This window comes from Chiloscyllium plagiosum, unplaced genomic scaffold (genome assembly GCF_037043375.1).
Source record: "Chiloscyllium plagiosum isolate Xiang-an unplaced genomic scaffold, Cpla_swu_hap1 HiC_scaffold_9, whole genome shotgun sequence".
NCBI lineage: Eukaryota > Metazoa > Chordata > Chondrichthyes > Orectolobiformes > Hemiscylliidae > Chiloscyllium > Chiloscyllium plagiosum.
Genome location: NW_028270147.1, coordinates 76,984,823 through 76,997,050, shown reverse-complemented (window position 1 = coordinate 76,997,050; position 12,228 = coordinate 76,984,823). Strand labels below are relative to the sequence as shown.

The following is a 12,228-nucleotide window of genomic DNA, read 5'->3' as shown; positions in this document are numbered from 1 at the left end:
CAGAGTGTAAGATTAGATTCTGTCTAGATTAGTTTCCCTTACAGGGTGAAAACAGGCCCTTCGGCCCAACAAATCCACACCGACCCTTCAAAGAGTAACCTACCCAGACCCAGTTCCCTCTGACTAATGCACCTAATACTGTGGGCAATTTAGCATGGCCAATCCACCCTAACCTGCACATCTTTGGATTGTGGGAGGAAACCGGAGCACCCGGAGTAAACCCACACAGACACGAGGAGAATGCTAGATGATTTGTTAGTTTTGCATCAGAAATGGAAAGATTTTTGTTCGTCAACGAACATGGAATTAGATCAAAGTCATCACAGATCTCATTAAATGATACTTTCTTACACTCCAAACTTTTGTCAGATCATGTATCTTGAGACATGTTACTACATTAAAAGGCAATAGATGATATTGTCGACACAGCTATTAAGGGCATTTAAGTGTGGATCAAAATCTTTACCTTTATGGCAAAAGCTATTATGTTCTGAAATCTCAAAACTCCTCTCTCACCACAGACGCATACTCTCCTGAACTGTTTCCAGCATTTTGCTAGTATTTCAAGCCTCCAGCATCTTCAGTAACTTTGCCCTTTCTCACCACTAGTTTCTTCTCATTTGCCTCTGCAACACTGGTAAGGTTAGTGATGTTGCAGTGTTGTGGAATGGTTTGGGTGGGCTAAGATTCTTTAATGCACCATAATACGAGTGAGAAGGGTCACCATTCCTGGACAGATAGTGAGAAGGAGAAGCCCATTAAAACTGTTGCATTACAGAGAAGGTGGAAAAAGATGGGCCTTCAGAAGCACAAAGAGTAGAGGAAAGGAGGAGAGCAACACTTTGAATGCAAAAGAAGCAAACATCTCAAACGCAAAATCCACTGTATGGTGGCACAGTGGTTAGTATTGCTGCCTCACAGTGCCAGGGACCTGGGTTCAATTCCACCCTCAGGCAACTGTGCACGTGGAGTTTGCACATTCTCCCTGTGTCTGTGTGGGTTTCCTCTGGGTGCTCCAGTTTCCTCTCACAGTCCAAAGATGTGCAGGTTAGCTGGATTGGCCATGCCAAATTACTCACAGGTATCCAGGGATGTGTTGGTTAGGTGGATTAGTTGTGGGAAATGAAGGGTTACAGGGAAAGGAAGGGGATGAGTCTGACTGGGATGCTGTTCAGAAGGTCAGTGTGGACTCGATGGGCTGAATGGCCTGCTTCCACACTGTAGACATTCTATGAACTGTGCATCATTGCTGACATGTTGGGATGCCATTGTATGTTGGCTCCTGATGACTGTCATCGTAGAAATCAAATGTTTTTTGTTCATGTATATTTTCTTTGTTCCATCAGGGTGAGGACTAGATGAAGAAGGATGCAGTCAGGAGTTCAAATGTGCAGAGACCAGCTGGTGAGCGATCCCATGATGTCTACACAAAGGGAAATGGTGGATTACACTCAGCATGTGGCTAACTGGATACTTCAAATTTTGACAAGTCCTGCATATGAAATTTTAAGAGAACCAATCATTCAAATCACAAATATGGACAAACAATGGAACCAAAGTGAAAGCTGGAGGAATTGTTGGCTTGCGATTCTACAATCAGAATCATTATGCGACTTTACATTACTAAATTACAGTTAATTAACAGACAAGGTAGTTTGAAGGAAATCAGTCCCCAAATGAGATAAATTCCTTTAAAGCTTGCACTGAAATTTCATTGTGTACAAACATCTGACCCTTGTTAAATTGCTGTCTTCCTTACAACTCTCAGTGGCTGACACAGCAAACTGCAAACCATATAGCGCGACATATTGTTTACCTATATGTTTCAGCAAGATCAGGCATTGCTGAATTAAACAAATTTCTATCCTGAACAGGGCTAGCGTTGCGATTCACTCATGTTTAACCTTTCATTTCTTTCTATATTAGTGATCAATAAATACAACCTGACACACTTACGTTGCCACAAAACATTCATTTAACCATGGTTCTTGACAAGCAGTGCCCTGTTTCTAATGATGTACTGTACTATTACGCCCTAATTTAAATAAAACATGCAGAAAAAAGCAGTTAAAATTTCCAGTTAACAGCAATCAATGCATGACATGAAAAATGTCCCCAGGCAGAACTGAACATGTTGCAACAAATAAAATTAGCAAGCCTGCTTTTCAGGCTCACAGTGCTGAAGTCTTGGATTGATCAGTGAAGTATACAGCCTGCAAAGGAAGAAGGCACATGATAATTTGGGTAGTGTCCAACTTTCGTCAAAGTTCATGTGGGTAATTGTGACCAGGGGTCTGGTTAAGCTTTCCTTCTTCATAGCCATTCTGAGGTGCTTTTCCATTGATGACAGATATATTGACCCTGGTAGCCTGCACAAGTGGATGACTGCTACAGAACATTGTGCCTGGAAGATGAAAACCGATTTTTGTGGGTGGGTGGAGGTTTGGGGAAATAAAAATTCCTGTACACCCATGTCAGGGACCCTCTCTTAGCCTGTACTTCAGTCACTGATGCTTGAATTACTGAGCAGATGGATTAGGGGGCTGTCAAAAGCTTGCCTGTAGCTGAAATACTGATGGAAAAGGGCCATATTTGGAGACAGTAGGAGACACTCCTAGTGGCTGGATCACTCAACCTGACCACGGAACATCGGACCATATAATGCATAACCATGTTATATTTATTCGTGATCACATTCCCCTATCTCTCACCAAGAAACCATCGCTTAATTGCTCTGGCAAGTCCCTCACAGTCCCTTTCTACACCTGGTCCCTCAGTTTCTAATGCACCCTGAATTCCAGCTCCCATCTGCCAACTCCATTGCTCCCCTCGACTCCTGACCTTTGACTGTTCCTATCAACTGTGTTTAAGGCACCTAGATTTTCCAACAGCAAGTTCAATTTGTTGGCAACAATGAAAATGACATCACCTGATGAGTGTCAGAAAATTACACTCCCCACTACAGAACCTCAAACAATGAGATGTAAACTGAAGGCAAGGGAGAAGACCAAGTTCTTTGTCAGAGGACAGAAAAACTCCTCTATCCTTGCAACAGGACTGCGCAATCACGTTATCGCTGGAATTCATTGATCTCTTGATCTCAACAGTAATTTCCTTCATCCGTTGTCCCTTCACCGCTTACTTGCCTGACCTGTAGTTTAAGCTCGAAATGGACTTAGTTTATCAAAGTTTGCATGGTCCGTGATTGTAAGGTGCAGTTTTTATCTCTTGCAATGCATGTTATTTGGGATGTAGAGGTGCCGGTGTTGGACTGGGGTGGACAAAATTAAAAATCACACAATACCAGATTACAGTCTAACAGGTTTATTTGGAAGCTTTCAAATAAACCTGTTGGACTATAACCTGGTGTTGTGTGATTTTTAACTTTGTAATTTGGAGATATCAACATGGCAACACAACAGCCATTTTGTCCTGGTGAAGATTATTAAACAAGAATGATAATTCCACACAGCAGAAATCAAATGTACAAGCAAACAATACAGAAATTGGCATTTCTTAGGGAAACATATGGCCACAAAGTGACCTCATTCAAGTTCTCAAGGTTATAGAAGTTCACTGGCAAAGTTAATTGATGTAAGTTATTTGATTATGATTCCAATCCCTTCTTGAGAAACAAGCACGAGATCAAGTTGCAAGTAACAGGATACCAACAAACTGTTGAGTTGATGACCGTGTAAATTGGAAGAAAAGCACAGGCTTCAACAGTATAAAAACTGTAAAATTTACAGAATAAACAGAATGTGGTAAGGGCCAATAAAAATCAGTGCAAGAGAAATGAAATGGGTGCAGAAAGAAAAACAAATCAAAGGTTATAGTGAAGTGCCAGAGAGGGAGTGCAACAAAGGTTCATTAAACTAATTTCTAATGGAGGGATGGTCCTACCAGGAAAGATTCAATAAACTATGCCTAGAGTGTCTGGAGCTTAAAATAATGAGAGTTGATCTAATTTTAACAGACAAAATTCCCATAGAGATCAACATGGTAGACGCAGGAAGAAAGTTTCTTCTAGTTGGTGGAGACTGGTCCGGAATCATGGAATACCATCGCAGAATAGGGGTTGGTCACTTAGGACTGAAGTGAGGAGGAATATCTCCACTCAGAGGGTGATAAATCTTTGGAATTCTGTGCCCAAGTGGGCCAGAGAGGATTAAACACTGGGTGTTTACAAACAGGATCAAAAGGTTTCTATACATTAGAGACATAAAGTAAAATGGGGATAGTGAAGTGGAAGATCAGTCATAACCTTACTGCAAGATGAAAGAGATGTGTTTCTTGTCTTAGGAGTCGACTGCAGTGTCAATAACCAAGAAAGCTTGCAATCAAACAAGGGCAGAAATGAAATAATTTACTGTCCAGACATTAAGCACTTTACTGTATGCTGTCCATAGGGATAAGAAATGAAAATTCTCATAAGACCTGCAAGTCCCTGATGAGAGGCAAAAGCAGAAGGTTTCCAAACAAAGGTTCAAACACTTGGAGAACAGGTTAGGTTCCCTGACTAAGCTCAGGTTTGTGTTATTTGCAAACCGTACTCATCATGTAATTTTGACTGTTCCAATTACATAATTTTTAAAAGAGTCAATTGTGGGATGTTGGAAAGCCAGCATTAAACTGCTCCAAGCAAGTGACAAGGGACTTGTCTGCTGAAATTTTCATTATAGAAAACCAATTAGTTGCACAAATCTAAGTCAATTTAGAAAACAACCAAGAGTCGGCCACATTGATGTGGGACTGGAGTCACATATACACCAGACAGCTGAGGAAAGGTCACGAGTGGGATGCTGGAAAAGCACAGCAGGTCAGGCAGCATCCGAGGAGCAGGAGAATTGATATTTCGGGCAAGAGCCCTTCATCAGGAATGCTGCCTGACCTGCTGTGCTTTTCCAGCACCACACTCGCGACTCTGATCTCCAGCATCTGCAGTCCTCACTTTCGCCTCAAAGGACTCCTGTAAATCAGTTCTCTCCTGGAAGTGACAATCTGGTTCTCTTGTCACTGTTTCCAGCTTTCTAATTTCAGATCTTGCTTTCCTCAAACTAAAATAAAGTAGAATTCAAATTCTCAAACTTCCATGATGAGATAAACTCCTATCTCCTGATAATTAATACAGGATTTTGATTACTATTCCAGTAGCCCAACAGCTACTGCACTGCCAGCCACAGAACAAGCAAGATGATGAACGTTAAAGCAGAGAATAGGTTTGATTTCTAAAAACAAGCAATAATTATGTACTGTCAGAAAGAAACAACTACATAAGTTTGGTACGTCCAATTACAATGTAAACAAAACTAAACATACTGAGGAGGATCTATAATGAGCAAGTTAATCTGAATAGGTTCGTCCACTTAGACTGCAGATCAGCCTTGTCCACTTTGAAGAGCAAGTTGCTGGTGACTGACAAGGTGAATTCAATAATTTTGTTCCCTTGTATCTAAGTGTGCATCACCTCCAAGGCAAATTTAAGGGCGAACCTTCTAGCTGCTTGCCTGACAAAAATCAAAATTCTTCAGTGAAAATGGGACCAGTATAACTCATACCTCCTTTAAGAAACCAAGGAAAATCAGTGAAATGGATGCAAATCATGTGATTCTGAAACATTTATGTGTATCTCTTGAGGGAAAAGATTGAAGGAGGAGGGAGGGAGTCGGTGGAATTACAGATCAAAAATGAAACAATGGGGACAAAGAACAACAGACAATACTTGAGAACATTGAGTCATGATTAAAAAATGAACCACAAACAATTTATAAGAACACAGGAACTCAAAATTAGAAAGATTAATAACTATTTGAATATTTTCAGAAGAAGGGATGGCAGTGTTGGTAACAAATATGATCACAGCGTTTGAGCATAAGGATGTCTTTGAGTTGCATAAAGACAGAATTCATGTAGATAGAGACGGAAATTATTCAATTACTGTAAGTTTTCGAAATTACCAGATGGCATATAGGAGTTTGAGTTGTGTATACAGTTAAATAGCAGGTCAAGATGTTGAGTGCTAGAATGCAACAGGATGGACTGGAAACTAGATAATGCATACCATCGCAGGTACCATTGAGAACACGTGCAAGATTGCAATTTGAGATGGGCCAGGATTAGATTTTTGATTCAGTCTAGCATAAAAACCTTTATTGTAAGCCAAAGAGCCTCCTACTGTGCCCTAACTTTTATACAGTTGAGCTCAATGAACTTAGTGATTCCTTCCTATTTTCAAAGTCTTGTATGTTATTTCTGAGTAATTTTTCTCACATTTTTGTACAGGTCCATGATACGAGTCATTGTGATTTACACAATTCTGCACTTGCATTACCAACTGTTGGTGGAGAAGGATGTAAAATCTCCCTGCATCTATAAAGTTGCGTCATGATGCACAACTTGTAACATGTGTCTATGCAACTGCCACCTTAGCAAGTCCTTGTCATAATCAATTCAACAGTGAGCAAAGGCAGCAAGTGAAATGCTAAAACAAAAGCATAATATTATTACACTGGGTACAAAACTACAAGTAATAAAGCATGGTAGGAAAGGTGAACGTGCAGTTGACATTGGACGTTGTTTGAATCTTTCTTCAACGAGCGGCAAGTATGATTATAAAGAATGCTGATGAAATTGAATATAAAGCTACACACATTTTAAAGCACTCAGCCATTAAAGGAACAAGGAAAAGGAATTGGAGGAGAATGACGTCAGTGATATTGAGATGGCAGTTGATGACTCTCCAACTACATTTCCCTCCTACACCAAAACCTCCCCAGCACAGAAGACAGGAAACTATAGTTGGCCTGACTTCAATTGTCAGTAAGATTTTAGACTCCATTATTAAGGATCAGATTGCAGAGTAGTTGGAAGTGCATAGTAAAGTAAGTCTGAGTCAGCACAGCTTGCCAATGGGAGGTTATGCCTGAAAGGTGCGTTACAATTCTTTGAGAAGGTCACAACTAAGTTAGACAAAGGAGTGCCAGTGGACATGATCTATTTGGATTTCCAGATGCACTTTAACAAGGTTCCAAACGGAACATTTCTAAATTTGTAAGAGTCCACCGTGTATCATGTTGTCAAAGGAACGGAGGGCATTGTTACTAAATTTGCAGGTGACAGAAAGATAGGTGGAAGAATAGGTAGCATTGAGGAAGCAGGGAGGTTGCAGTAGGACCTGGACAGGCAAGGAGCGTGGGCAAAGAAGTGGTGGAATACAATGAGAGAAAGTAAAGATTTTGCACTTTGGCAGGAAGAATAGAGGGGTAGACTCTTTTGTAAATGCAGAAGAGCTTTGGAAATCTGAAGCACAGAGTGACTTGGGAATCCTTGCTCAAGATTCTCTGAAGGTTAACATGCAAGTTCAGTTGGCAGTTAGGAAGGCAAGACGTTAGAAGTCATTTTAAGAGGGATGGAATACAATAGCAGAAATGTACTGCTGACATGGTATAAGGCTCTTGTCAGACCACATTGGAATATCGTGCGCAGTTTTGGGTCTCATATGTAAGGAAGGATGTGCCAGCATTGGAGGAGTTCATAGAAAGTCTACAAGAATGGTCCCAGGGATGAAGGGTTTGTCATACAAGGAGCTGTTGAGAACTCTGGGTCTGTACCTGATAGAGCTTAGATGGATGAGGATTCTCTTACTGAACATACAGAATACTGAGAGACCTGAACAGAGTGGACGTGCAGAAGACATTTTCTTTGGGAGAGACTACAACCCAAGAGCACAGTCTCAGGAGTAAAGGGACGACACTTTAGAACTGAGATGAGGAGGAATTTCTTCAGCCAGAGGGTGGTTATTCTGTGGAACACATTGCCGCACGGGGCTGTGGAGCCCAAGTTATTGAGTATATTTAACTTTTAAAATTCCTCAATATAAATTGTTTTGATAGCAGGTAGACTTCACTGTATTTAAGCCCAACTTATATTGAGGACTCCGTATATTAGTATTGATTTAAACCTACTCTTATCTTTAACCAAATCAGTTGACCTGAGGATAGCTTTACTTCTAAGCATTAGGGATAGCAAAATAAAACTGACATGAATGATATGCAGCAACTATTTCTGAAGACAATTGTTTTTATCATCTTCAACTAATGATTGAATCATTAAACAAAGTTATACCATCTGATTATTCTTCAGAGGTAGGTAAATTCTCTTGACAAAGTGCAAAAGTTTTTCATCTGTTTGCTTTCACCTAATGTCGCATTCATACATGTATCACCAGTTCTCATCTGTTTTCCAATTCAAGTGGAAGACAAGGTCAAAATACCTGCTGAACATCATCTGTCTTTATGTTCATTTCTGAATGGAGATTTACACGCATTAACAACTAAGTTTCACTTGACTTCTTGAAAATGTGACAGTTTATGTGACACAAGACATTTTCTTGTTCACAATGCAAAGAAATATGCCTGAATACTTTGACTTAACATAAAAGAAAACAAATAATGTCTCAATTAGGAGGCATACTGCCAAATTTGAAATCAAAGGCTCAAGCAGCGAACAAGAGGTCGATTCTTAACTTTACATCATAACTTAGAAAAGTGACTATTGACTTCTCATTTTGGTCCAGAAAATACTACCCTGTTATCAGACAATGCTGGAATACATAATGCCATATTATCACTGCTAAGCAAGTAAATTAGAAAAGCCTACCAGACTGAGATTGACAGGAGTATTTGGCACTGGTACATCGTGCTCGTACAAAGTCTTTAAAATATCATTCAAGTCATTTTCCTGGAAGATAGACAGAAACAAAACATTCATCGGAAAGTTATCAGTTAGAAATGGACTTCAAAAAAGAAAATCCTGGACGGAAAAGAAACAAAGCTATGACAATGTTAAGTGAATCATTTCAAAATACATTTTTGACCTAACTTGCCTTCCTAACTGAAATATAGCCTAACTCAGCATCAAATATTTCATTAGTCAAAATCAAATGTGCAGAGGAAAAGAAAATTTTACAACCATTTGTTTCTTAGTTTTGCAAATTAAACCTGCATTACATATGTGGGAGTCTAATTATTTGAAACAACTTATTTGCTGTTTTAAACTTAATAAAATGTCTCACAATTCTTCATAGGAGTGTTATAAATAAGAAGGTTATAAATAAATATCAGACACTGAGCCACAGAAGGCAATATTAGGGCAGGTGGCCAAATGTTAAGGACCATCTTAAAGGAAGTCAAGAGAGGGAATTTCATTGAGCATTGGCAGGTGAAGCCTTGACCACCAGTGCTGCAGTAACTAATATCAGGGGTGTTCATGAGGCCAGAATGCTCTGATCAATTTCAGTCTTTGTAGACACACAGGAATTCCTGGAATCAACAGATTTTTTTCACACTTTGCACTCTGAGTTAACACAAGCAGTAACAAAATCTAAAATGATATGGAAGTATTAAGTAATATTTCTAAATTCTGTATTACTAAAAATATGGCATTAATTCCATTCCTTAAAATATTTAATGCTCAATGCTTAATGCAGTTCAGTGAACTGGAATCAAAATAAAAACAAGTTTTGATGTCTGGGAGACTGATAAGCAATTTAAAAGCACGTGCAATCCAGGGTAACTTGGCAAGTTGGATCCAGATTTGGTTCAGTGGTGGAAGACAGATGGAAAACAGAAAGCTATTTGTACGACTGGAGGCTGGTGACAATGATCACAGTGATCAGTGCCAGGGTCCCTTATTGTTTGTGATATACACATAAACAACAGAGATGAGAGGGTGGGAACGATGATAAGTAAATTTACGGATGATACAAAAACTGGGCTGGATGGGCATCAGGGATGAAGAATGTCTTAAGTCAAAGGTGGATATAAATAGATTGGTCAGATGGGCAGATCAGTGGTGATCGAATTTAACTCTGATAAGTTCTTGGAAGGAGGACTTTCCAAGAAGGAACAAGACAAGGGAGTACTGAATGAATGCAGGACACTAGGAAGCTCAGAAGAACAGAGGGATCTTGAAGTGCTTGTCCAGAGATCCCTGAAGGTGGCAGCACAGGTTCATAGGGTAGTTAAGAAGGCATACAAGACACTTGCCTTCATCAGGCATGGCACATGAGAGCAGGGAGGTCATGTCAGAGCAGGACAGAACTTTGGTTCAACTGCAGCTGGACTACTGAGTGTGTTCCTATCACCACATAAAAGGAAAGATGTGACTGCATTGGAGAGGACGCAGAGGACATTCATCAGGATATTGCCTGGGATTGGGTATTTCAGCTATGAAGAGAGGCTGGATAAGCTCAGGCTGCTTTTTTTTTCCAAAGGAGCAGAGAAGGCTGAAGGGGTCCTGGTCGAGGTGTATCCGATTTTGAGGGGCATGGACAAGGTTGCTAGCAAACAATTATCAAGGGTTCAGTAACAAGGGGCGTAATTTTATTATCAGGTTGAGATGTAATTTGAGGAAAACTTTTTTCACCCAGAGGGTAGTGAGAGTCTGGAATGCACTGCCTGCGAAGGGAAACCTTACTGCCTGAGATGGAAAACCTTACGACCTTTAAAAAGTACTTGGATCAGCACTTGATGTGCCATAACATTCATGGCAATGGGCCTAGAGCTGGAAGTGGGAGGAGTGTAAAATTAGAGCAGATGGTGCAGATTCAAAGGGCTTTTTTCTGAATCGTATGATTCTAATTTACTATCATTTTACATAAACCATAATATACTGATTAACAACTGGAAACATGCATCAATGAAAATAATCATATGGGAGCTTTTATAGCACATGATTTTAAATATCTGTCCTGAGATTTCCATGCTCAAGTTTATTGCTCTTGACTACAGATGAAGTTAGTCAAAGTAAAGTCGACATGGTCCCAGAGGACCAGAGGGAATGTCCCTCACTCACTCAAGAGAGGCGATAGGTGCTAAGTTTAACCTAAGCGTCACCACGCCTCAGGGGAGGGGCAAGGTTGAGAAAGTGGGATCTCAGGTGGTGAAGGAATTGGTATCACTCAGTATTACAAACCAGTCATTCAACCAACTGAGCCAATCGACCTTGGCTGGGGGCTACAAACATGTTCTCCATTTACACCTGCTGTTCCTTGAAATTTGTGGTTGATAATTTTACACCTTCGCTCCTTGATAACAATCACATTAATTACAAGCTATTTTTTGAAAATTAACAATTGTTTAATTATTGTTTAATTTTAAAAGTTGGGTCAAACCTGAAAAAAAAAGGTATATTACAAGTTAAAGCTTTACCTGCTCCTTAACTAAAAGATCTGCCAATGTATTCAGTAGCTTGTAGTAAACTTCAAACCAAGGCAAATAGCTGGAAAAGAAACAGACATTGATTACGTCACATGGATTGCAGAATATAATGACCCTTCTTTCTGATTTGGGTAACAGAGGATGATGTGAATACAAATAGCATCTAACAAACTGGAATGAAAAATCATGTATACACAAAAATAAGCTCTGTTCAAATATGTCTTTTATATTAAAAAACACACATGCAGATCATTTCTTGTGTGTGTTCTTCTCAGCACCCATCATTGTATGTTATATCAAGATGACTTGGCCATGAAAAACATTTTCACCACTTCAATGCAACATTTCTTCAGGTATTTAACTATTTTTTTTAAACATCTGAGCCACTGAATATAATGTACTACGAACAAGCTACCAATATTTTGACATCACTACTAATTAAAAATGTTAATATATTTCCCATCAATGATAATTCTAAATTTAAAACATCAGAAACATTAACCAAAATGGAATCTTGTCACTTCCCATCTAAAACTGTTTAACAACTGATTAAAATCAATTCTCCTGTTCACTTAGAAAGTGTATTTGCATTCCTGTAAGTTGGTCTGTGCAGTTTCATTGGATTCAAATTACAAATCTGCATGCTTCATTTTTCCTAACTTTTCCAACACAGTTAATGAATAGAACGATTATGATATCAAGTTTCAGCCTGCAATGATTGATTGAAAGCATCTAACTGAATATTTGTTCCTTGACAGCTCCCGAATTTACCCAGTCTCCATGAGTGACTCCAAACATGGGCACAGGTCTACACTGCAGTATAACTCCAAGCTGCCAACAGGACGACTGCAGATGACTAATAGGGGCTTCGACTTAAATTTTAAACTATTTCATTTTGTTACATTCCTTACCTTGTTTCAAAACCATGATAAGTCTAATCTCTGTCATGTCCATGTCACTTGGATATCTCTTTTCAGTTTCTGCCACAGGCACAACTCTCAGATTAATG

General features: G+C 39.5%; 1 protein-coding gene across 3 annotated transcripts in view; it reads right to left on the bottom strand.

Moving 5' to 3' along the window:
* dennd1b (DENN/MADD domain containing 1B) overlaps positions 1–12,228 on the bottom strand; it is a 300,341-nt gene that overhangs the window by 126,834 nt on the left and 161,279 nt on the right. For all 3 annotated transcript variants that reach the window (XM_043699790.2, XM_087990846.1, XM_087990847.1), the window contains exons 6-7: positions 11,211–11,280; positions 8,659–8,739 (exon numbers count right to left, since the gene is read on the bottom strand). In XM_043699790.2, the coding sequence (XP_043555725.2) occupies positions 8,659–8,739; positions 11,211–11,280 (151 nt within the window). The remainder of the gene's footprint in view (positions 1–8,658; positions 8,740–11,210; positions 11,281–12,228) is intronic.